The sequence below is a fragment of the Setaria italica genome, chromosome VII (genome assembly GCF_000263155.2).
Source record: "Setaria italica strain Yugu1 chromosome VII, Setaria_italica_v2.0, whole genome shotgun sequence".
Classification (NCBI taxonomy): Eukaryota; Viridiplantae; Streptophyta; class Magnoliopsida; order Poales; family Poaceae; genus Setaria; species Setaria italica.
The window spans coordinates 24,358,190-24,382,312 of record NC_028456.1 but is presented as its reverse complement, the minus strand read 5'-3'; the positions used below and the strand labels follow the sequence as shown (position 1 = coordinate 24,382,312).

Sequence of the window (24,123 nt, the reverse complement as noted above, 5' to 3'; positions counted from 1 at the left end):
TTCCTGGTAAAATTGACTGCATAAAATTGAACAAGCGTGCTCCGTGCTGGACCGTGCAGTCCTTCAACAGTTTAGCTGCGGGCATGTTTCACCTCCTTCCAGTTAACAAAAAAAAGAGGAACGGGAGCGTATCACCTCATCCTGGATTCTCTGCGGGGCCATGTGATGCGGGTGATTGATGATCGCCGCCGAGGACGGAGAACGGAAGCTTCAGCGACGAACGAAGCTGCTGGCCCGGACAAAACCTCTCCCGTCCAGCGCGCGCGGCGGCACGTCGCGAAACGCCACCGGCCACCCCGTCCGTGGGTCGGTACACCGTCCATCTGTCGTGGACTCCCCCGGTGAATGAAGTGAGTGCCCCCAGTCTGCTGGGGTCCCCCGCCCACGCGTACCCCTTCGCATTGGTCCAGGGAAAAGTAGTGACGAGTAAACTAGAAGGCACACCCCACCCGCGTGTGACGCCGGTACGAGTAGCCGCAGTGCAGCACAATGCGCGCCGTCCCGTCCTTGGGAGTTGGGTGCTTCTTCCCCAGAGAGAGTTGTCTGCGGCAATTCGGCATTGCACACGCTTGCATGCATTTTTCTGCGGGATCTGTGTCCTTTCCTCACCGTTCGCCTGCGTATCCCGAGGCACCTACGACTGCACCTGCACGCACCATGATCAAAATTCTAGCGAAGCCGCGGCTCTTTTGGCTGGTCGCTGCTGCCACCTTTCCGAGAACACACGGTTGCGAGGGTCACGGGTCGCCCCGGTTGGCAAGTCGCCGCCGCGGCCCCCGAAAGTTCGTTCACGAGGCCTCCTCGTCTTGCTGCCTGCTCCGGCGGTGCCCAGCCCAAATCCACCATGTGCTACCGTACGAGCCTACGAGGTGTCTCAAAATGATATGAAGTAAAATTACAGTACAAAATAGTGCTCCTTTGAAATTTGAATAGCTTGTGCGCTAGTACTACTACTAGGCTGCTAGCACGATGCATTCAAACTTGGAAGCCACCAAAAGCCCGCCGGGTACCACGCGTTCCGTTCCGTTTCCGTCCCGGGCCGGCGCCTCGCCCCGCTTTTCTCAACGGAGCAACCCGTGCGGTCACGTACTGCCACACCCCGGTCCACAGTCTACTCTACTCCTTGCTAGCAGCAAACGCAATAGCTGACCTCACTCGTAAGCCACGATGACACGCCGCGATCGATCGGTCCAACCCTCCCCCGACTCCCGTCCAAAAACCCGCAGCGACACACGACACGCATCTCTCCGATCGGGCGCTTCCATCCTCGCAATCAGACGGCTCCGGAACCTTCGTCCTCGTCGTCGTCACGTCAGCTGAGCACTGTGCTGATGCACGCTGCCTGCCAAATTGCCCCCGCTAAAATCTGAACCCCAACCAGAAATCAGTGTGCTGTAGGAGTACTGGTACGTATTAAATACAGAAAATAACGTGAGAAAATAAAGACCGGAAAGAAATGGAGAGAGAGAGAGAGAGAGAGAGAGAGAGAGAGGACGCACGCCCGAGGAAGTGAAGGGCATGGAACTCAAAAGTGCCAGGTGGGGCCGGGCGGATTAGGACGAAAAGCAAAGGCAGCGAAAGCAAGAGAGAGGGGAGAGGGGGAAAGGAGGCTAGATCGAGGGGGAGAGGGACCGCCCGCGATTGCTACGGCCGCCATCGCAGCGGGAGGAGCTTGAAAGCGTGCTTGCCTGCCATTCCCAGCTTCCAATTCCTTTTCTCTTCTTCCTCCCTCCTCTCCCACCCCCGTCCACCTCCTCCTCCTCTCCACGTCCCGCCACTCTCCCTCCCTCCCCCTCCACGGCGATACGCGCCCTACCGTACGGCCGTCCGCCTCGTGCCCGCCCATTCCCTTCCCCCGCCGGTGGATGCGTCCGGGCTGGCCGCGGGCCCGTCCGAGCCGGTGGCAGCAGCAGCAGCGGAGCACGGCACCACCCCGGCATCGGCGGCGGGAGCGGCAGCGGCAGCGGGTGAGTTGAGCTCCTGGCACGGTCGCGTTCCGCATTACTAGTGTGTCCCCCCGCTGGTGCTCTGCGCTGTTGCCCTTGCTGCCTTGTCGGGCGGGGCGGTGCTCTCGCACTGTGCGCTGCGGAGCTCGCCCGCCCGCCCTCGCAGGGGGGCGAGTGAAAAAGCTCGCCCGCCTTTCGCAGATCTGCTTCGGGGAGGTGCGCGGCGGTGTGCTCCTGGGTCCCTCCCGACGGGCCGGGGTATCCCGTGATTTGAGGGGGGTTCTGCTTTTTTTTTTGTTCCTTTGTTCTCCTCCTTGTCTCGTCTCGGTCCCTCCCTCCTCGTTCTGTTTTTGTCTTCCACCCCTGCCTCTGCGTGCGTGCTTCTTCGTCTTTCTGGGGACACGGTGCGATTCGCGTGCGCTCCTGTTTGGTGGTCGGCGATGAGTTGAGCGGAGTTAGCATTTCTGCTGGAGAAATCGGATCAGCGTTGGTGCGAGTGCTTCGTCGCAGTGTGAGCTTCTCGATTCCTAGGAGACGATTGCTGGTTTGCTACCGATTTTTTTATTAATTCTTTGGTTTTCTTTCTTGACTTGATTTGGTTGCTTGTTCGTGTCAGTTTGTCAGAGAAATGGCAATGCGTAGCTAGTATTTCATTTGCTTTCAGATAGTAGTTCTGCGTGCTACTGCCCACTTGAGCCTTCAAAATTCAGAAACAATCATCATCTCTTGCGGTGTTCTTACAGTTCCTTGCGTCCTGTGCAGGAAGCCATCCAGCCACCGGCGATGTGGGACCCCAGAAGGTCGTAGCAAGGGGTTTCCTTGATTCGTGAATCTTCGATCAAGAAGGATGGAGCCCCGGGCTTTGCTCCTCGGGGTGGCGTTGGCCTTTCTGTTGGCCTCTGGTTCCCAGGGCTTGAACCATGAGGGCTGGCTTCTCCTGGCGCTGAAGAGCCAGATGGTCGACACTCTCCACCACCTGGATAGCTGGGATGCGAGGCATCCAACACCGTGCGCGTGGAGGGGCGTCAACTGCTCGTCGGCGCCAGTCCCAGCGGTGGTGTCTCTCGACCTCAACAACATGAATCTCTCAGGCACCATCGCGCCTAGCATTGGCGGCCTGGCTGAGCTGACGCACCTCGATCTATCCTTCAATGGATTTGGTGGTCCCATCCCTGCACAGATTGGGAATTTGTCGAAACTGGAGGTGCTCAACTTGTTCAACAACAATTTTGTCGGTATAATCCCCCCTGAGGTTGGGAAGTTAGCTAAGCTGGTTACACTTAATCTGTGCAACAACAAGCTCTATGGTCCGATACCTGACGAGATTGGTAATATGGCCTCACTTGAGGAGTTGGTAGGATACAGTAATAATCTCACTGGTTCACTACCTCATTCACTTGGCAAGCTCAAGAACCTGAAAAATATTCGGTTGGGTCAGAATCTTATATCTGGCAACATTCCTGTTGAGATAGGTGAATGTCTGAACATAACAGTGTTTGGTCTTGCACAAAACAAGTTAGAGGGTCCGCTACCTAAAGAGATTGGGAGGTTGAGTTTGATGACTGACTTAATCCTATGGGGGAATCAGCTTTCTGGTGTTATTCCTCCAGAGATAGGAAACTGTACAAGTCTTGGCACAGTTGCCCTCTATGACAATAATCTATTTGGTCCCATACCTGCAACAATTGGGAACATCACGAATCTTCAGAAGCTATACCTTTATAGAAACTCATTAAATGGTACTATTCCATCTGAGATTGGGAATCTTTCTCTTGCAAGAGAGATTGACTTTTCAGAAAATTTCTTAACTGGAGGAATACCAAAGGAGTTGGGCAACATACCAGAATTGAATTTGCTCTACCTCTTCCAGAACCAGCTTACAGGCTCTATTCCTACAGAGTTGTGTGGGTTGAGAAACTTGAGTAAACTTGATCTATCGATCAATTCACTCACTGGCACGATCCCATCTGGTTTTCAGTATATGAGAACTCTAATCCAATTGCAACTCTTCAACAATAAGCTCTCAGGCAACATACCTCCAAGGTTTGGCATTTATAGCCGGCTTTGGGTGGTGGATTTCTCAAACAACAGCATTACAGGGCAGATACCGAAAGATCTTTGCAGGCAGTCAAACCTTATTTTGTTGAATTTGGGGTCTAACAAGCTTACAGGGAACATTCCCCGTGGAATCACCAACTGTAGACCATTGGTGCAGCTTCGTCTTGGTGACAACAGTCTGACAGGAAGCTTCCCCACTGATCTCTGCAATCTGGTAAATTTGACAACAGTTGAGCTGGGTAGAAACAAGTTTAGTGGCCCAATTCCACCTCAGATAGGCGATTGCAAGTCTCTGCAAAGGCTGGACCTTACAAATAACTATTTCACGTCAGAGTTACCTCGAGAAATCGGTAATTTGTCAAAACTTGTTGTCTTCAATATCTCATCTAATAGACTAGGAGGAAACATACCACTGGAAATCTTCAATTGTACAGTTTTGCAACGCCTTGATCTCAGCCAGAATAACTTTGAAGGTTCGTTGCCAAATGAAGTTGGTAGACTGCCACAGCTGGAGCTGCTATCTTTTTCTGATAATAGGCTAGCTGGCCAGATACCACCCATTCTTGGTAAACTATCACATTTGACAGCACTGCAGATTGGTGGCAACCTGTTGTCTGGTGAAATACCAAAGGAGTTGGGCCTGCTGTCAAGCTTGCAGATCGCCATGAATTTGAGCTACAATAACCTCTCTGGCAATATTCCATCAGAGCTTGGTAACCTTGCTCTGTTGGAAAGTTTATTTCTTAATAATAACAAGCTGACTGGTGAAATCCCAACTACATTTGCCAATCTGTCCAGTTTACTTGAGCTCAACGTTTCCTACAATTATCTCTCTGGTGCCCTCCCGTCAATACCGCTTTTTGATAATATGGCTGCGACCTGTTTTATTGGAAATAAAGGACTGTGTGGTGGACAACTTGGTAGATGTGGATCCCAGTCATCATCTAGTTCCCAGTCATCCAATTCAGTCGGTCCCCCTTTGGGCAAGATCATTGCAATTGTTGCTGCTGTCATTGGAGGGATTTCACTTATTCTTATTGCAATAATTGTGTACCATATGAGAAAACCAATGGAGACAGTGGCCCCTTTGCAAGACAAGCAACTTTTTTCAGGTGGTTCTAACATGCATGTTTCTGTTAAGGAGGCATATACATTTCAAGAATTGGTCGCCGCTACAAATAACTTTGATGAGAGTTGTGTTATCGGAAGGGGTGCTTGTGGGACGGTGTACAGAGCAATCCTGAAGACTGGACAGACAATTGCAGTAAAGAAGCTTGCTTCTAACAGAGAGGGGAGCAACACAGACAACAGCTTTCGTGCAGAGATCCTGACTCTTGGAAAGATAAGACATCGTAATATTGTGAAGCTGTACGGTTTTATATACCACCAGGGTTCCAACCTTCTACTCTATGAGTACATGTCAAGAGGCAGTCTTGGTGAGCTACTTCATGGACAATCATCTTCTTCACTTGATTGGGAGACACGCTTCATGATAGCTCTTGGAGCGGCCGAAGGGCTTACATACTTGCATCATGATTGCAAGCCTCGCATCATCCACCGTGATATAAAATCCAATAACATTTTACTTGATGAGAACTTTGAAGCCCATGTTGGTGATTTTGGGTTGGCAAAGGTGATCGACATGCCATACTCGAAGTCAATGTCTGCAATTGCAGGTTCATACGGCTATATAGCACCAGGTGAGTCTCAAGTTTACTTGACATCTGATTATTTGAACCTGTTGACTGCCCATTGCCGATTTATCTCTTATGCTCTTTACTCAAAGCTGTCAGTCAAACCTCAAACCTAATTTACTCAGGACCAATGTCCAAAATTTAAGGTAGAGTTTTGTTTGCTGATGGGAGTGCTATTTATTGGAGTTACTTTGCATGAAATCTTATTATGTTAGTTTTCCCACCAAAAGGGTAACAAGGAAAGTTTAAGTTTATGCTGCCATTTAGGTTTTTATATTGATAAAAACAACTAGGCAATTATTCATCAAAACTGAGTGCTATGTGAATATGTAATTGTGCTGGAGGGTTTCCATGTTTTGCTGATCTCTCACTGTTCAGACTTAAGTATCCTGAAATGCCAGCTGAATGCTATTCCTATCTACTTGCTGTTCCACCCTTGTGGCACAAGCATCCATTTACTGGTCAAGTCCTTTAGGTTGTGCACTTGTAACTACACAATGATGTTTACTATGAAGTACTGACCTAGCCCTCTTCTTTTTACCAGAATATGCTTATACCATGAAGGTTACTGAAAAATGTGACATATATAGCTATGGTGTCGTGCTGCTGGAGCTGCTAACTGGGCGTGCACCTGTGCAACCCTTAGAACAGGGAGGTGATCTGGTAACATGGGTGAAGAACTACATCAGGGACAATTCTTTGGGTCCAGGGGTCCTTGATAAAAACTTGGATTTAGAAGACCAAAGCGTTGTCGATCATATGATCGAGGTCTTGAAAATCGCCTTGGTCTGTACTAGCTTGTCTCCGTACGAGAGACCACCGATGCGGCATGTTGTAGTTATGCTAAGCGAGTCTAAAGATAGGACAAGGGTGAGCTCTGCATCCTCACCTGCCTCTGATGATTCTTCAAAGAAGGGTAGCTCATGATGTATTTATAATATGTTCAATTAGTCAAAGGCAATACCCTTTTTTTCTGCCTGTTCTTAGTTGCTGATGGTAGGGTCCTGGGAGACTGCATTCTTTGTGTCAGTAATTTTCTAGTGAGATAAATAATAGTGGTTCATAGTTTCTTACAATTCTAGTGAGATAGATAGTAGTGGTTCATATTTTCGTCATGTTGTATACCGGTGTCTCTCAGAAAGCTGTCCATCGGAGTTCAGACTAACATGAAGCATTGGAAGAAGAGCTCTTCCTGCTGCAATTGCTTCCTCGTACCTTCGCCTGTTCTGGCGCTCTATATATTTCTTCTTGCTTTGGAAATGTTCATTGTTTAGGGGTGTTTGGCTCCCACATACTAAAGTTGTCACATTGGATGTTTGATACTAATTATAAGTATTAAACATAGACTAATTACAAAACTAATTGCACAGATGGAGTCTAATTCGCGAGACGAATCTATTAAATCTAATTAGTCCATGATTTGATAATGTGGTGCTACAGTAACCATTTGCTAATGATGGATTAATTAGCCTTAATGGATTCGTCTCGCGAATTAGCCTAGGGTTCTGCAATTAGTTTTATAATTAGCTCATGTTTAACCATCCTAATTAGCATCCGAACATCCGATGTGATATTAGCACGTGGTATCAAACACCTCCTTAGTTAGTTTTATGCCTCAACCATTCAGCTATTTTGTGCATACGCCCCAGTGTTTTGTCAGCAATTTACCTGAAGTTACACTGTTATCCGTGATCAGCACCAAGCATTCAAAAAGAACTCCAGTACGATTCATATGCAACTAGACGGATGGGTGCGCTGCGCAGCGCAGTCCATAATTTTATGCTTGATAAATCATGGCAAAGAATCGATAAAATTCGGGCAATTGGATTATGGAATTTATATTGGAGTATTCAAAGGAACATATGTCTATCAAGGTTTTAGAAAAAGAAACAAAAATGCATTACAAACACACATCAACAGAATCTGTTTAAGAATGCTTTTGATGTTAGGGTATTAAGGAGGGGTTTTTTTATCTGGATGCGCCATCTCCATATAGTTATCTCAATACACAAAACGGAACTACGACAAAAGAACTGTCCAGAATATTTCAAGGGCATGAGACCGTACATTAGATAGAGCATAAGACTTGGTTGAAGAGTTGTAAACTTACAGATTGGTAATAAAAGAAGTGTGTAGTAGTCAGCTACTCCCTCTGATCTATTTGTAAGTCGTTTTAATTTTTCTAGGTGCATAATTTATGCTACACATTTAGATATAGTATATGTCTAGATATATAATAATATTTATGAATCTAGGAAAATCTGGAACGGACGGAGCAGACGTTTGTACAACAGCTGTTGGGAGTAGCAGTGGCTAGACGTTTCAGCAGCAATGATTCGAGTCGCACGTTAGTGTCTTGCCAGATGTTGCTACAGTACCTCGGCCCCCCCCCTCCCCCCCCCCCCCGGCGTTCGCCTTGGCTAGCAACTTTATACAAGTAGAGTATAGTAGATCACTGTTGTCAATTGTCATCTTCCACTGAGACGAACATCTTCGAGTAAACCGTAGCTTTCTCATGGCTCCGTTGCCGTTGGACACCATAGAAAAAGCCGGGAAGGACGGTGACTTTCCAGCAGTTCAGCACGTCAGCCTTCGTAACAGTCTTTACTAGATCACAAGCGGCATCACAGTGTCGTCTCGCCGGCGCCCTCCGCGGTTGAGTCCACAGTCCAACCCAACTGTCCAGCTCCTCGTCCCCATCCATTCGCCATGGCGGCGGCGGAAGAGAAGGTAAGCCCACACGTCGTCCTCTTTCCTTTCCTGGCGCACGGCCACGTCCCCGCCTTCCTCCGCCTGGCCGGCCTCCTCCGCGCGCGCCGCCTGGGGCTCGACGTCACGCTCGTCTCCACCCCGCGCATCCTGGGCTCCCTCTCCATCCCGCCGGCGTCCTCTCCCCTGCGCCTCCACGCGCTCCCGTTCTCGCCTGCCGAGCACGGCCTGCCGGACGCCCACTCCCTCGCCGACATCCAGGTCGGCCAGTTCATCACCTTCTTCCAGGCCTCCGAATCGCTCCGCCCCGCGTTCGAGGAGTTCGTCTCGAGCATCGCTTCCCGTTCCCCGGTCTGCATCGTCTCCGACGCCTTCTTCGGGTGGACGGCCGACGTCGCGCGCGCGCGGGGCGCGTCCCACGCCATGTTCCTCCCGGGCGGCGCGTTCGGCAACGCCGTGTTCTTCTCCGTGTGGGAGCACCTCCCGCACGCCCGCACGGCGGCCGACGAGTTCCCGCTGCCGGATTTCCCCGACGTCGTGCTCCACCGCACACAGATCCCGAGGTACATGCTCGCAGCGACGGGGGCGGACCCCTGGACGGCCTTCTTCCGGCGCGTCATCGCCTCCTGCCGCAAGACCGACGCGCTCCTCGTCAACACCGTCCAGGAGCTGGAACCCTCCGGCCTCGACATGCTCCGGAGGAGCTTCGGCGCCCAGCCATGGCCGATCGGGCCGGTCCTCGCCGCGCCGACCCCGTCAGGCTCGCGGGACGGCGACGCCAGCATCATCCAGTGGCTGGACGCGCACCCGCCGCGCTCCGTGCTGTACATATCCTTCGGGTCGCAGAACAGCATCAACGCCGATCAGATGAGGGAGCTGGCGCTGGGGCTGGAGGCGAGCGGTCGCCCGTTCCTCTGGGCGCTCCGCCCGCCGCTGGGGTTCGACGCGAAGGGCGCGTTCAGGCCGGAGTGGCTCCCGGCCGGCTTCGAGGAGCGCGCGGCGCGGGCGAACGCGGGGCTCCTGGTGCGCGGGTGGGCGCCGCAGGTGCGGGTCCTGTCGCACCCGTCCACGGGTGCCTTCCTGACCCACTGCGGGTGGAACTCCATCCTCGAGGGCCTCTCCCACGGCGTGCCGCTGGTCGGGTGGCCGCTGGGCGCCGAGCAGTTCTTCAACGCGAAGCTCGTGGTCGAGTGGGGCGTCTGCGTGGAGGTGGCGAGGGGCAACATGGAGAGCTCGGTGGTGGGGGAGGAGGAGGTGGCGGAGGCCGTGAGGACGGTGATGGGGGAGACGGCGACGGGCGAGGAGATGAGGAGGAAGGCGGCGGCGATCGCGCAAGCGATGGCGGCCGCGTGGGAAGCGCCGGGCGGGTCGGCGGCGGAGAGCTTGGAAGGGTTCCTGAGATGCGTCGAGACGTCCGTGCGCTGAGATGCCCCGCTTTGAGATCGGAGCGGGAGTAACCGGCCGTTTTAACGCGCAAGACGTGTGTAAGTGATTGTTGCGACGCTGGATGCGTCATGCGTAGTCGTGGAACTTCTCGCCATGCACGCGAGGTCTCAAGGCACCTGATGAAGCCTGCGAGAAATTCAGAAGGGCGTCAGCAGGTTACCAACCAAAAACAGATGTGTTAGTCTCTGATTTCTCGACTGCAAATAGGATTACTTTCAGTCGAACAGTGCAAGTAAAGATTACTCCCTTCATCCCAAATTACTATTCATGTTGATTTTTCTAAAAAAACTGGAACGAATAGTAATCTTAGACGGAGTAGCCCACCGGTGAGTCCGGCTGTTCTGGCATCCGTTCGTGAATGCCACCAGTCCATTTCAAGGGGGTTTCAGACCCAAAATGTGATGTGGGAACTGGAATATATTCGGCACACTCCGCCTCCAAAACCTTTGATGCATTTCACTGTCCATCCGATCCATAAGCCAAAGATATGCCGCACTTAACTTCTCCTATCTAAAAGAACCCCAGATTCCTTGTCCACAAACAAAGCCCGCGTGGAGGTTTCCCTGAAAATGCAGAACAACGACAGGGAGGTACGACTAGCTGCAGCTGCTGAATAGCTGATGCTTCGGGGTCACGCACGCCCTTCGCCACTGTCAGTTGGACAGCGACACCGCGAGATTCACTCACTTGACTGACCAACCTTTCCACGGACACGATTGAACGCAACGAACCTGTTCCTGGTTTCCTTTGGAAGAGAAAAAACATTCCATGATTGAGATCCGAGTGGCACGATGCGCCGCGCGCCGGGACGTAGCCCAAGTGATTTGGCGTCCACTCTGAGAGTGCCGGTCCAATCCCAAGGGGTTTCAGACTTTCAGCCCCAGCATATGATGCGGATATCTTCACCGGATCCCGCCTAACCAATTCGCATCAGGACATGGAGGAGCACCTTGATGTTGATGCAGTCCACTGAGCCAAAGCTACAGAAAGACATCGTTGGCATCACTAGCTGCAGACCTGCAGTTGATGCTTCAGAGTTACGCCCTGGAAGTCTTGGACAAAAGCAGAACGAAAATACGGAATACCTAGTAGTTTCCTATAAAAGCAGCCAGCGATCATTGTTCGAGTGGTATGCATGATGCGCCTAAACCATTGCTGATGCTACTAGCTTATTTAGCTTTTGATGATAGGTGGCGCATACAGCCGAAAGCAGAGCGAGGTTCCTTCGGAATTCCGATTCGGCGAGTGGAAAAGGTAGCCGGGGATGGTTGATGAGGCAGAGAGCACTAGGTGTGCCATCGATCAGCAAATGGGACAAAGGTCATGAGTGTTATAATAGCCCTTGAAATTTGAATCCCGGCTGCGCGGAAAAAAAAAACGCATGCTGGCGGAGTATTGTGCACAGTGAAAGAGCTTTTGAAAAATGGGGAAAAACACTATTCGTCTGCAACTCTGCATTACAGACGAGTAAACTCCTTGGCGTAAGATTTGCAGTGTGTGTTCATCCCGGTGAAGCAGTGGTTCAGTGATGCAGACCGTTCAGGTACCAACTCGATGCCTAGACGGTTCAGTGATGCATCCACGCAACAGGAAAATGTGAACTACCGTTTGGGAGAGATGCTTTACATTGGTCTTCTGTTGTTTATGAGTGAATGATTACTCAAGTATCTGTTGTTCTGACAGGATTGGCACAGGAGTATTACAGGGATGACTGTTTCTTTGATCCGGCCTAAAATTCATATCACATCGAATATTCGGACATTAATTAGGAGGACTAAATATGAGCTAATTATAAAACTAATTACATAGATCGAGGCTAATTCACGAGACGAATCTATTAAGCCTAATTAATCCATCATGAGCACATGTTTACTGTAGTATTATATTGTCAAATCATGGACTAATTAGGCTTAATAGATTCAATTAGTCTCCATCTGTGCAATTGGTTTATAATTAATCTATGTTTAATACTTCTAATTAATATCAAACATTTAATGTGACATGAATATTAGGAGGTTCCGGATAACCAAACACCCCAGACTGAAAGCTATCCAAGGGGCTCTGCAGCCTTTTCTTATCCGGACCGGACGCCTCCTTTACGGTGCAGCCACCGAGCAATTAACAAGTAGTGCCACAATTTGTCTGGTGCTAACAGTGCGATCTCCTTTCCATATCCCACCGTATCATATTGTATCATTGCTACTCCTCGTCTTTCGTCTTTTCTATTTTGAACGACCGGGCGACCAGCAGCTCATCTTTTCAGCAAAGCTGCAGCGTGGAGAAAAGGGACGCTTATATTAGCTAACTGCAAAACAGATCGAGCATGCCATCTTTTTTGTAAACGGAAGAAATCCACCCAGACGGAACACACTGAACAGTGAATACTAGTACCTGTACATCTGATTTTTTTTTTGTCTCGGAGCAGTACAAGTGAGTGAGAAATTTCAGGAAACGGATCTCACCGAGTGTGTCCAGGGAACTTCTTTGTCCATGACGTGGCATGTAGCAACTTTTCTGAAGATTCTGAACTCTGAAAGCCACCCAAGCGGCAACCCGGTAGGGGGTGGTAGCGGGGGCCATCCCGTAGAACGCGACCGCCGTAGGCTGATCCCCGGCGTCCGTCCGCGCGCCGGGTCCGCGGCTAGCCGTCTGCTCCGCACTCACCCCTGCCAGAACTTCGGCGGTCTCCGTCCTGCCACCGCTCCGCGACGCGCGCCATTCGGTTAGCCGCTAGCGATGGAGGGGTCGGTGCACGGCGGCCAAGCGTGGCGGGCGGCGGTGGCTGCGATGACGATGCGTGCATCCGCGTCGCCAGGGGCGGAATCAGATGAACACCTGGAGGGCTAAATAGTAGGGATTAAAGGTTAAAGCTAGAAATTAATAGTGATTTAAGATTTTATCTACAGTATTTTTAAGGTAAAAGTCCCATAGCCCCGGTGGATCCGCCCCTGCGTGTCGCGTCTGTGTAGCTGGTTCGGGCTGGAGAGACCCGTACGCGTACGTTGCTGAACTCGTCTGAGCGTGGCAGGCTGGCGGCGACCCCAGTCGTTTCTTCCCCCTTGTTTACTTCACCCCCAACTCCCAACTTTAACACTATGCAAAAAGAAGATTCCCCATCACATCAAACTTGCGGTACATGCATGGAGTACTAAATGTAGATGAAATTAAAAACTAATTGCACAGTTTTGTTGTACTTTGCGAGACGAATCTTTTGAGCCTAATTAGTCAATATTTGGATAATAATTCACAAATACAAACGAAACGCTACAGTATGCTACAGTGCTGTAACAGTAATTTGGCACCTTCCAATTTTGCCAACTAAACAAGACCTTCGTCTGGGTTACACGCGCGAGTAAATTTATTTATTTATTTATGTCATAGTTTCCATCTCCATGCCGTTGCTGAAATCGACTTCCTGCTACACGCCCCGCTGTTTTGTTCGTGAAATGCCTGTAAGCTCAGCATTGCGTTTGAACTTTCAAGTCCACCGTACTTTCAGACTTGACTGGCTTTTTGTCTTGCCATGCTCCATACGCAATAGGGCCATGTTTAGTTAGCTTCCAACTCCCAACTTTGACACTATGCAAAAAGAAGATTCCCCATCACATCAAACTTGCGGTACATGCATGGAGTACTAAATGTAGACGAATCAAAAACTAATTGCACAGTTTTGTTGTACTTTGCGAGACGAATCTTTTAAGCCTAATTAGTCAATATTTGAACAATAATTCATAAATACAAACGAAACGCTACAGTGTGCTACAGTGCCGGAACAGGAATTTTGCATCTTCCAAATTGGCCAACTAAACAAGGCCTAGATAGAAGAAGCATCCCCTGCTTTAAAATCCGGGGTACCATTGTCTACCTTCAAAGCTGTGACGACTCGTCCGTTCATCTGGGCTGAGGTCAAGCCACGCATTAAGCCACCAGTAAATAAGATCGGCCGTACAATATCATCGTATTCTTTTACTCCTCCATTTAAAAGACCACGGCCTCCAAATGAATGCCATTTCTTCTTTCCACCTCAGCTCTCCCTGAGACCGTGACGATGTCACACGCTCACACTAGCTCTTCTGCCCCAGGAGCACGAAGCCACGAACACGGCCTGGTTCGCAGCCTAAAACCGGGTCAGAAAAATGAGTGTGGGTGTGGCTAGAGCCCCAGCAAGCCAGCAGGCAGCAGGCACCACAGCACAGGGCCACAGGCAGCCACCGGCGACTCAAATTTAAAATTCACGCTGCCTTGCCAAACAAACACCCAGACCCGTCAACGAACGGTAGAGTCCGCGGCCCAGCCCATGAAAGCCCGAACCCACACCCGTCTCCTCCTCCCATCCCCCGCCGCACCCGCACCCACCTGACCTGAGAGAAACGCCGTCCCCATAAACTCTGCTCGCCCACGGCACGATACTTTCCCCATTCCTCCCATAGTCCCCATCCCCTTCCCTTCCCTCCCCCAGATCGGCAGATCCGCCCGCACCTACCCCCGCGGCGCGGCGCGCCTCCCGGATGGCCACCGTCTCCCCCGCCCGCCCCGGGCCGCCGTAGCATGGGCCTCTCCCCATCCTCCCTCTCCAAATCCAGCCCCAGCTCCCCGCCGCGCCGCAGCAGGTCGCTCTCCCCGATGGCGCCGCCGCTGCTGCGGACGACCGCGCCGGCGCAGGTCGCCGCGGGGGGCAGCGGCAGCTCCTCCTCCTCGTTCCCGCCGCCCGCGCGGGACTACACGCAGGACCTGCCCGACGAGATCCTCGCGCTCGTCTTCGCGTCGCTCTTGCCCGCCGAACGCAGCGCCTGCTCCCTAGCCTGCGCGCGCTGGAAGGAGGTCGACGCCGCCACGCGCCACCGCCTCTCCCTCGACGCGCGGGCCGGGCTGGGCCACGCGGCGCCCGCGCTCTTCGGGCGGTTCACGGCCGTCACCAAGCTCGCGCTACGTAGCGCGCGGGGCTCCGGCGCGGACAGCCTCGCCGACGAAGGCGCCGCGGCGGTGGCCGACGCGCTGCCCACGGACCGCCTCGCCAGGCTAAAGCTCCGCGGGCTGCGTCAGCTGTCTGACACCGGGCTGGCCTCGCTCGCTGGCGCCGCGCCGGCGCTCCGAAAGCTCTCCGTTGCGTCCTGCGCCTTCGGGCCCAAGGCCTTCGTCGCCGTGCTTCAGGCTTGCCCACTCCTTGAGGACCTCTCCGTCAAGCGCCTCCGTGGCCTCCCAGACACGGCCGGTGCCGCCACTGCCATTACCGAGGAGATCAAATTTCCACAGGCGTTATCCCTCCGTTCGGTTTGCTTGAAGGATCTATATAGCGCCCCGTCCTTTGTGCCGCTTGTGGCGTCCTCACCGAACCTCCGCTCGCTCAAGATATTGCGGTGCACCGGCGCCTGGGACCTGCCATTGGAGGTCATCACTGCACGTGCTCCTGGTCTTGTTGAGCTTCACCTTGAGAAGCTCCAGGTGGGCGACCGTGGCCTTGCTGCGCTATCGGCCTGCAGAAATCTGGAGGTTCTGTTCCTTGTCAAGACCCCTGAGTGCACTGACTTGGGCATCATCAGTGTTGCTGAGAGATGCCACAAACTCCGCAAACTGCATATTGATGGGTGGCGCACAAACCGAATTGGAGATTTCGGACTCATGGCCGTGGCACGAGGATGTCCGGACCTGCAGGAGCTCGTCTTGATTGGTGTCAACCCCACTGTGTTGAGCCTCCGGATGCTTGGTGAGCACTGTCGTGCGCTAGAGCGGCTCGCGCTTTGTGGTTGCGAAACTGTGGGGGATGCTGAGATCATTTGCTTGGCTGAGCGATGTGCTGCGCTCAAGAAGCTCTGCATCAAGGGATGCCCGGTGTCAGATCGTGGGATGGAAGCACTGAATGGGGGCTGCCCCAGTTTAGTCAAGGTGAAGCTGAAGAGATGCCGTGGAGTGTCATACGAGTGCATCGAGAATCTGAAGGTTACCAGGGGGGAATCATTTTCGATCAGTTTGGATATCGTGTTGGACCATGATGCTGGGAGTGCTAGTGAAAATGGTGTCCAGGAGACAGGGCAGGCACAAATAACTGAGCTGGCTGATCAGATGGCTGGCATGGACCTTCCAACCAATTCTGTTGGCGCACAATCATCAACTCATACTATTAACAGGGTGAGTCGTGTCATGTCAGCGATCCGGCGTAGGTTTGGCAACCCTCCGCCACAGTGATATGAGATGGCAATGTTATGAACTGTTGTTATTCCTTATTTTCTAATCACATTCATGTTTAAGCTTATTACATTGCCTGGCCGGTCCGTGCAAGATAAGTCTATGGATGTTTCTTCATGTTGATTTTAGTGGCTAATTGCATCAGCATTAGGATTTTGCATACTCTTAACTCAAATTTGCTCGTGTTGCTTTGTTAACTTTGCTCATTTTTTCCTTTTTTTCATTTACTGCTGGGAGTTTGAGAAATATTGTGCCACGATTTCCATAAATATCAGTAGGAAACATGTAGGTATAGTTACTTGTGGATGGCAGACTACACCAATAGCAGTATATTGTCTGTTTCTTTGCTAGGTTAGAAGAAGGTATGTATATATTTGAATTTATCTTTGCCTTTCTCTATATGCAGACGATTCTTTTACGTTTGTCCGATTTAATGCAGCACGTTATGCCAATGAAAGTATGAAACAATGTATGCAAACAAAATCCGTAATGCATACATTAAAGCCAAATGCTGCATTTTGCTGGTACTCTTGGATAACGATGTGTTAGTTGTTGCTTGTAAGTTTAACTTGCTGTGGTGGTGGTTATAATGATAGTGAATGATATTGTAATAAATAACTAGTATGCGTGTATTTTTGGTTGTTCAGATATTGATGCTTGTGTAACACAACACTCTGAATTTCAGTTGGATGAATTAAACCGGGACCAAGTCACCTCTATAGTGCATATTGCCTTCTCTAAAAGTGCATATTTCGTATCTTAGTTGGATGAAATTCTAATATTTTAGTTGGATGAATATGGGAGCAGTGCATATTTCATATTGCCTTCTCTAAAGGTTTATATCTCATTTGAGTGGCTTTTCATGATTGTCACTGAAAGTTGCTGACGACAATACTTCAAAATAAATGTGGGAGCAGTAGCATTTGAAAATACTGTTCTGAATTTTCCGTGTTTCAACTAGTTGTGGGATTTTATATGCTAAGCATATTATTCAAAGAAAGGCCTAAAAACTGCACATGAAGTTTAAATGCGCTTTTTGGCTGATAGAAGCAAATCGAAGTTCACCACTTCATCTATATTGTTCCATTCTAACAAAAACGAGATTTGGTGCCTTGCTTTGCTTTGTTTTGTTTTGTCAGAGGAGCGTCCTTATCAGTAAATGTTGTATTTGTTGGCAAAAACCAGTGTTTGAAAAGGAAACGAGGTGCTTTTGCCCATTTCAGCTTCTCACCTATATAAAAGTGAGATTTTCTTGCTATACTTTTGTCTAGCCATAGAGAGCAACGACCTGGAGCTGTCAAGAGCAGGTGTGGTTTTGGGCATGTGTTAACTTGCGTTGGTGTTTTCAGTTTAATTAAAGCTCCCTCATAAAACTCGAAAGCAAGGACTTAGTGTATTGTAGTCTACGTTGTACTCTTGTATCCTCCGTTTCCTTGCTAGTATGATACTACAGTATTTTACATGAGCTATAACTTGAGAGTTCTGCCAAAACATTTGTTGAAACGTCAAACTCACAGGATTATCTATTAATTAAACTGTAAAGGGATCAGAAAGAAATCGTATTAGAATATATTCGGCCATTCATGTATGCTGAGTAGTTGGTCAAACTACATCACGTTGAATATTGTTAGCACACAAAGACTGTCATATAATGCAAGAACAACGCAAAAATTGTCCAAGCAAAATGCTCTCCACAAGTTTACACACCGCGTCCCGTCATGCTGCGCGCAACTGCAATTTGTGGACTGGACATTAACAGCTATCCCACGGACCTGGCACCTGGCCGGCTGCTCTGCGGTGCTGCAGCGCTGGTGCCGGCGACCGTGCTTGCTGGTTGCTGGGCGTAAATGCCGTTGGGGTCTCTTGTTCCAGACCAGTAGTACCCAGAAAGATGCCCTGGGCGCTATTAACCCCAAAACGTGAAGCTTGTCGGGTTTTGTCCATTTCTCCGTCCCCGCGCCGTGCTTTTGCCTCGGATGCTCTACTTTGGCACGGAAACTGGGGGAGGAACCGTCTGTATTCGCGCAAGTTTTGTCAGCTCTCCATTGATGGTTCTGCGCCGATGAAATGAGCTTGCCAGTTTGCCACTCCCTGGAACACAAGAATTCAAATCGATGGAAGGTCAGGTGTAATGCTGTCTGCGCGTGAGCATCTTTGGGAAGTAGTCACTTTCTCTTGTTCACCCCGTTCCAATCCGTTGCTACAGCTCTGCCCCAACTAATCATGATGAGTCAGGGCCAGTGGGCCACCGGGCCCAAAGTATGCACCAGCTTCTTGCTAAGTTCAGTGCGAAGTGAAGATGTTCGATTGATTGCTATGTTTAGCTGAAAAGTTCATCGTTATCCCTGCAATCAACTCCCTTGACGAGATATTTTATCCCTAGTGATATTTTGTACGCGTATGTAACGGAGCTTTCCTCGAAAACTCGTTTGGGCGGTGGTGTCCTGAACCTGATGGTAATTGTGAGGTGGACATGGTACCCGCATTGAAGGTGCCGTCACTGGTGCACTTCAATTGATTAATGTTGCTTTAGAGCCTGTTTGGATCCATGAGCTAAATTTTAGTTCTGCACTTTTAGCTCAAAATTTAGCTCTTGAGATCCAAACAGGTGGTTAAAAAGGGACAAAGAACTAAACTTTGGACTAAAAATTTTAGCCCCCAAAGAGATCCTAAACTGGGCTAATAGTGGTTCCCAAGACCAAATTCCACCCCTGCCCCCCTTTCCTCTCTCCTCCGCGTGGTCCCTTGCCCCTCCCGCACTCCCTCTCTCCTCCGCCTCCAACGCCCGCCGCCTCCGCCCGACCCCGCCGCCTCCGCTCGGGCCCCCGCCTCCGCCCGACCCCGTCGCCTCCGGCCCGCCCCCCGCCTCCACCTGACCCGGCCTCCTCCGGCCAGCCCCCCTCCCCCCTCCCCCCACCACCGCCTCCGCCCTCCGCCCGCATTTGCAGATGGGGCCGCCCTCGCCAGGTTGATGCGGCCCGGGCGCGAAGCGCCGTCGCGCTGCCGGCGGTGTTCGTCGACGGGAAGCTGCTGGGTGGGCGTGACATTGGTGGCGCGCCGAGGCTGTCGGACTCTGCCATCCTTTGTTGCCCCCGGTGGCAGCGTTCGCGCTAGCCGACCCTGCGGCGCACGGTGGAGAGCGGAGGATGCGGGAGGCGGCGAGCTGCTGCAGGCGATGTGGCTGGAGCAGAGCACGATGGGCCAATAAATGAGGGAAAATCAGTCATTATTTGAAGGAAGACTAAATTTTAGCTCATTGATCCGAACACCCCAGCAGGACTTAAAGTTTAGGGGCTAAAGTTTAGCTCATGAACTAGTGATCCAAACACCACCTTAACTAGCACCCTCTACAACAGATGATCTTAAGAAAAACATGGCCTATATCCTGCCGGCTGCCCCTCCCTATGAGTGCCCTGGCTACCGTTGCCGTGGTTGGAGAAGAGAATTGCTCTGAAACCTTCTGGGATATAGTAGTTAGTTCAACTTGAACTGGGGCTTCATACCATATCAGAGTCGCCTAATCCTTCCGAGTTCTGACAGATCCTTGGCTTGGCATGCTCCACCACCAGCTTCCCTGAGATGGAGTAGGCGCGCGTGGCATATGCACTGTTCTTTTGTGATGGGGACGAGGAGGGATGCCCCGCCTCACCTGCCGCCCATCCCCGCAATGCATACATCACCATTCACCTCAATATATAATGTGCGATTTTCCTATGGAAATCATTGCTGTCCGGAGGAAACTTCACGGCAGCGACGCGCTGTGAATTTGCGGTTCATGAAACAAAGAGGCCATCGATCTCTGACGCCGTGGACGCCCGCGCACGGCACGGATGCAGGCAGTTGCCGGCGCGTACTCGATCGATCGGTCCCCCTTGTTGCCATGCTTTCGTCGCTCTCGAAGGGGAAGAAGCAAAGACATGGGGCCGTCTCCGTCTCGAAAAGCTGAGAAAGGCCTCAAGGCTCAAGGGGGTCCTGCGATCTGCCTGCCCCTCGCGGATAAGAACTTTGCTCCGATCAAATTGGGATACCCACACACCCAGGTCGTTCCAAGTTCCGACGTGCAATGCTACCCGGCAATCAATCATGCATGCAGGCGTAGGCGCGTAGCAGTAGCACATTCTACCAGGCAAGGAGTAGTACACATCACTGCTACTGTGCATCAATCAGCCTTTGTCGCCTAGGAGATCGCGAAATTATTGCTTGTCCTCTACTGCTACTAGCTCGAAACGAGCCGCGATGCGTTGCGTCGTGAAGAAGATGAATCAGATCATGGGTCTGGTGCCTTGTCTTTATCTTCCCCTTCCTTAGCGGTGCACGCAGGGCCCACGGCCCAGCCCATCGTGCACCGTCAGTCCGTCCGTGTAGAAGCAGAAGAAATCCCCCATTTCATGGCCCAACTTGACGGCCTCTTGGCGCGAGAAGCCTAATCTGCTGATGCGCGCGCGTACCCACCACGAGACATCAACGAAGGATTTTAAAGCCCACATCCACATGGAACACGCTACGTCGTCGGTTATTGTCACGCGACCATTTCAAATCTGGACGCAATCCCTGGAGCTGGGCGCAGGAGGAGGCATTATTATCCAGCCTGGTGGCGCTCGTGCCAAGTCACGGCACGCAGGACGCGGGCACCACTGGCATGAGGCACTGATGATCGCAGTGCCGCGGCGGGTCAGCCGCTTTGGTTGACAAACCCGGCGTCGTGCGCCCCACTACGAGTAGCTTGGAATGCCCGGTGCTCCCGAGTCCCGACACACGCACGCCCCATGTCGCAACAGCTAGGAATCAGCGAGCATCCGATTCCGCTTCACCTGTGCGTGCAGAAAGCTTCGCTTTTGTTTTGAGCCCGGAGTCGTATCCATACACGATGTCAGGTTATGGCTTTTTGCTACCCGCGCTCTGCATCAGCGGATTCGTGGCGGTTTCATGCGTTCTGTGTGCAACAAGACGAGTAGACGACGATGAGGTTGTTAAGAGTAACAGCCAACAAGCATCGGAAGGTTCTTTCTTGGGTCAACGCTGTGGGCCGTGCTTATTATGAGACATAATAGCACGCTGCGATGGTTGGATAAATCCATTCTTTTGTGTTTGTTTACACGTTCAAATCCTATTATTTTTTTAGCAGACAAGCAACGCGAGACAGATTTCCACACATCCACATCCCGATCACCATGCATCGCTCGCACATTACCACCACGCACCGCCCATCATTGCTTGCCTTGGCCAGCTCGCTCCCTTCGTCCCGGGCCCAGAATCAGTCAGACTTGGCAGCCACGAGACGCCACACCCTCGAGACCTCGAGCCCAGCCGCCGCTCGCCACCGATGGTCGCCGTCTTCAACAAGGATGTGCTGAGCTGGTACCTCATCACCATCAAGCTCAGGGAGGCCGTCGACGCCAACCTCCAGAAGTCCCCGCCGCCGCCGCAGGACCTGCCGCTGCCGCTCACGAACGGCGCCGCGTCGCCGCCGCCGCCGACGCCGCTCCAGCGCCGCCAGCCGGAGCAGGACCGGCCGCCCCGGTCGCGGGCGCAGTCCCCGGCGCACAGCCCCAAGCCGCAGGACTCGGAATGGGTGATCGCCATCCGCGGGAAGCTGGCGCAGGCGCGCGCCGAGGAGGCGGCGTGCCCCTGGGCGCGCCTCTCCGTGTACCGCGTCCCCAAGTGCCTCCGCGACGGCGAGGAGCGCGCCTACACGCCGCAGGCGGTGTCCATCGGCCCGCTCCACCACGGCCGGCGCCGCCTGCGTGAGATGGACCGCCACAAGTGGCGAGCGCTGCACCACGTGCTCAAGCGCACGGGCCACGACGTCACGGCGTACCTCGGCGCCGTGCGCGCGCTCGAGGACCGGGTGCGCGCCTGCTACGAGGGCCGCGCCGCTGGGATGGGGAGCAACGAGCTCGCCGAGTGCCTCGTCCTGGACGGGACATTTGTGCTCGAGCTCTTCCGCGGCGCGCTGGACGGCGGGAAGGGGTTCGTCGACGACCTGGGCTACTCGCGGCACGACCCCATCTTCGCCATGCGCGGCGCGATGCACGCCGTGCGCAACGACATGATCCTGCTAGAGAACCAGATCCCGCTCTTCGTGCTCGACCTCCTGCTGGGGATCCAGCTCGGCAACCCGGAGCAGAACGGCGCCGTCGCCAGCCTCGCCGTGCGGTTCTTCGACCCGCTCATGCCCACCGACGCGCCGCTGCTCCGCAAGGACCGGTCCAAGCTCGAGTCGTCCGTCGGCGCCGCCGCGGCCGCGGCGGCGTTCGACCCGCTGTCCGACCCGATGCTCCACTGCCTCGACGTGTTCCGGCGCAGCCTCCTCAGCGCCGGCCTGCAGCCCATGCCGCCACCCCCCGCGCGGCTGTGGCTCAAGAAGTGGTCCGGCCTCCGGCGCGTGGCCGACAAGCGGCGGCAGCAGTTCGTGCACTGCGTGTCGGAGCTCCGGGAGGCCGGCATCCGTTGCCGCCGCCGCAACACGGACCGGTTCTGGGACATCAAGTTCGAGAACGGCGAGCTCCAGATCCCGCGCATCCTCATCCACGACGGCACCAAGTCTCTGTTCCTGAACCTGATCGCGTTCGAGCAGTGCCACATCACGGACATCGACGCCCCGGGCGGCAACAACATCACCTCCTACGCCATCTTCATGGACAACCTCATCAACTCGGCGGAGGACGTCAAGTACCTGCACGACCGCGGCATCATCGAGCACTGGCTCGGCAGCGACGCCGAGGTGGCCGACCTCTTCAACCGCCTCTGCGACGAGGTGGTGTTCGACATCAACGACAGCTACCTGTCGGGGCTGTCGGACCAGGTGAACAGGTACTACGACTACAAGTGGAGCACGTGGGTGGCGAGCCTGCAGCACAATTACTTCAGCAACCCGTGGGCCATCGTCTCCGTCGTCGCCGCTGTGTTCCTGCTGCTGCTCACCACGATGCAGACCTTCTACAGCGCCTACAGCTACTACCGGCCGCCCCATTGATCGCCGGCCATGGTCCATTCAAAACTGGTCCAGAATTTGAACTTTTCTAGACTGGCACCGTGCAATTGGGATTGCTAGTTTGCTGATGCGGTCGAGGGAGGCGAAGTAACGGATTTCTTTCTTTTTAAAAATATAATTTTGGTTGGTTCTTTATCAGGGGAGAATTCTTCCATTTGAGTTGTGGACTTGTGGTAGAGGTATTTGACCAGCAAATTCTTTGTCAATAATATAATGTAACTTGTTTGCGTATGTAAAGGGATTTGGATAAGAAGAGGGCTCGAGTAAGGCACTATGGCGAGAGCCTGAGAAAAAAGCTAGTTCAGACACTTTTATCGGCTCAATAATAAAAAACCATGAAAAAACTAACACTTCGTTCTGGTCATTTCAATCATTCCCCTTAAAGATGACCTGGCAAATCTAAAAAATTGCTATGAATTAAGCACAGTACAATTGGTTAGGTTTAACTTTGCTTATGTGAGCTCGATTCTCAGGCTTGTCATGACTGTTCTCTTGGTGGTACGCTGACAAGACACATACCTGGTGACTTTGTTAAGCGAAGACCTGCCGGGTCAATCTTCAATAGGCATTCATACGTGAGAGTGTGCACGCCTACGAACATCCGCGTCTGAGTATTTTTATAGAAGTGCAAGAAATGTCATTTTTGTCAATTTCCTAGAGTCGAGGACAGACAATACTACTTCTTTAGACGATTTTGGAAGCTTTCATCTCACTAAGATCAGTCTCGGTGGAAATTTCATGGAGAGTTTCATAGGTATTAAATTATGTGCCATATCAACAATTTTACTGACTTGAAAAGATCTTTATGAGGAGTGAGAATGTGAGAGTTTTATCATACGTGGGAGGAGTTTCATCCCCTTAACACTTAACAGGTACACTTACCAAATTTCCAATCTTGATGACACGGGAATAAAAACTGTACACTAAGGACTGGCCACGATGCCACTGTGGTCCATGTCGGCCGACAGACGTGTACGGCCCACGGTTCAAAAGATGTTTTGCAGGCCCGCGACAGACCGCTACACACACACCGTGACAGTCCTCTCGTCCGCCCAACCGCGCCGGCGCCCGGCGCAGACGACGATCCCGTCCT

The 24,123-nt window shown here is 52.2% G+C and overlaps 3 protein-coding genes across 3 annotated transcripts; all 3 read left to right on the top strand.

The window, feature by feature from the left end:
• Window positions 1-1,591: 1,591 nt before the first annotated feature.
• LOC101759128 (probable leucine-rich repeat receptor-like protein kinase At5g63930) lies at window positions 1,592-10,111 on the top strand. The gene is given in 4 exon segments (XM_004976101.4): window positions 1,592-1,967; window positions 2,709-5,704; window positions 6,243-6,639; window positions 8,275-10,111. Coding segments are annotated over 3 exon segments (4,866 nt in total). The 5' UTR covers window positions 1,592-1,967; window positions 2,709-2,793; the 3' UTR covers window positions 9,833-10,111.
• Window positions 10,112-14,226: 4,115 nt separating this feature from the next.
• On the top strand, window positions 14,227-16,186 carry LOC101758315 (F-box protein SKIP2). Its single transcript, XM_004976099.2, has one exon. It carries the CDS (start codon window positions 14,402-14,404, stop codon window positions 16,034-16,036), a length of 1,635 nt encoding a protein of 544 aa, XP_004976156.1. The 5' UTR covers window positions 14,227-14,401; the 3' UTR covers window positions 16,037-16,186.
• A 4,858-nt stretch (window positions 16,187-21,044) lies between these two features.
• LOC101757895 (UPF0481 protein At3g47200) lies at window positions 21,045-23,338 on the top strand. The gene has a single exon (XM_004976098.3). It carries the CDS (start codon window positions 21,360-21,362, stop codon window positions 23,010-23,012), a length of 1,653 nt encoding a protein of 550 aa, XP_004976155.1. The 5' UTR covers window positions 21,045-21,359; the 3' UTR covers window positions 23,013-23,338.
• Window positions 23,339-24,123: the final 785 nt, after the last annotated feature.

What these genes read in the sequence shown, in the direction of transcription:
- LOC101758315 (XM_004976099.2), top strand. Translation starts at nt 14,402, where the DNA reads ATGGGCCTCTCCCCATCCTCCCTCTCCAAATCCAGCCCCAGCTCCCCG.
- LOC101757895 (XM_004976098.3), top strand. Translation starts at nt 21,360, where the DNA reads ATGGTCGCCGTCTTCAACAAGGATGTGCTGAGCTGGTACCTCATCACC.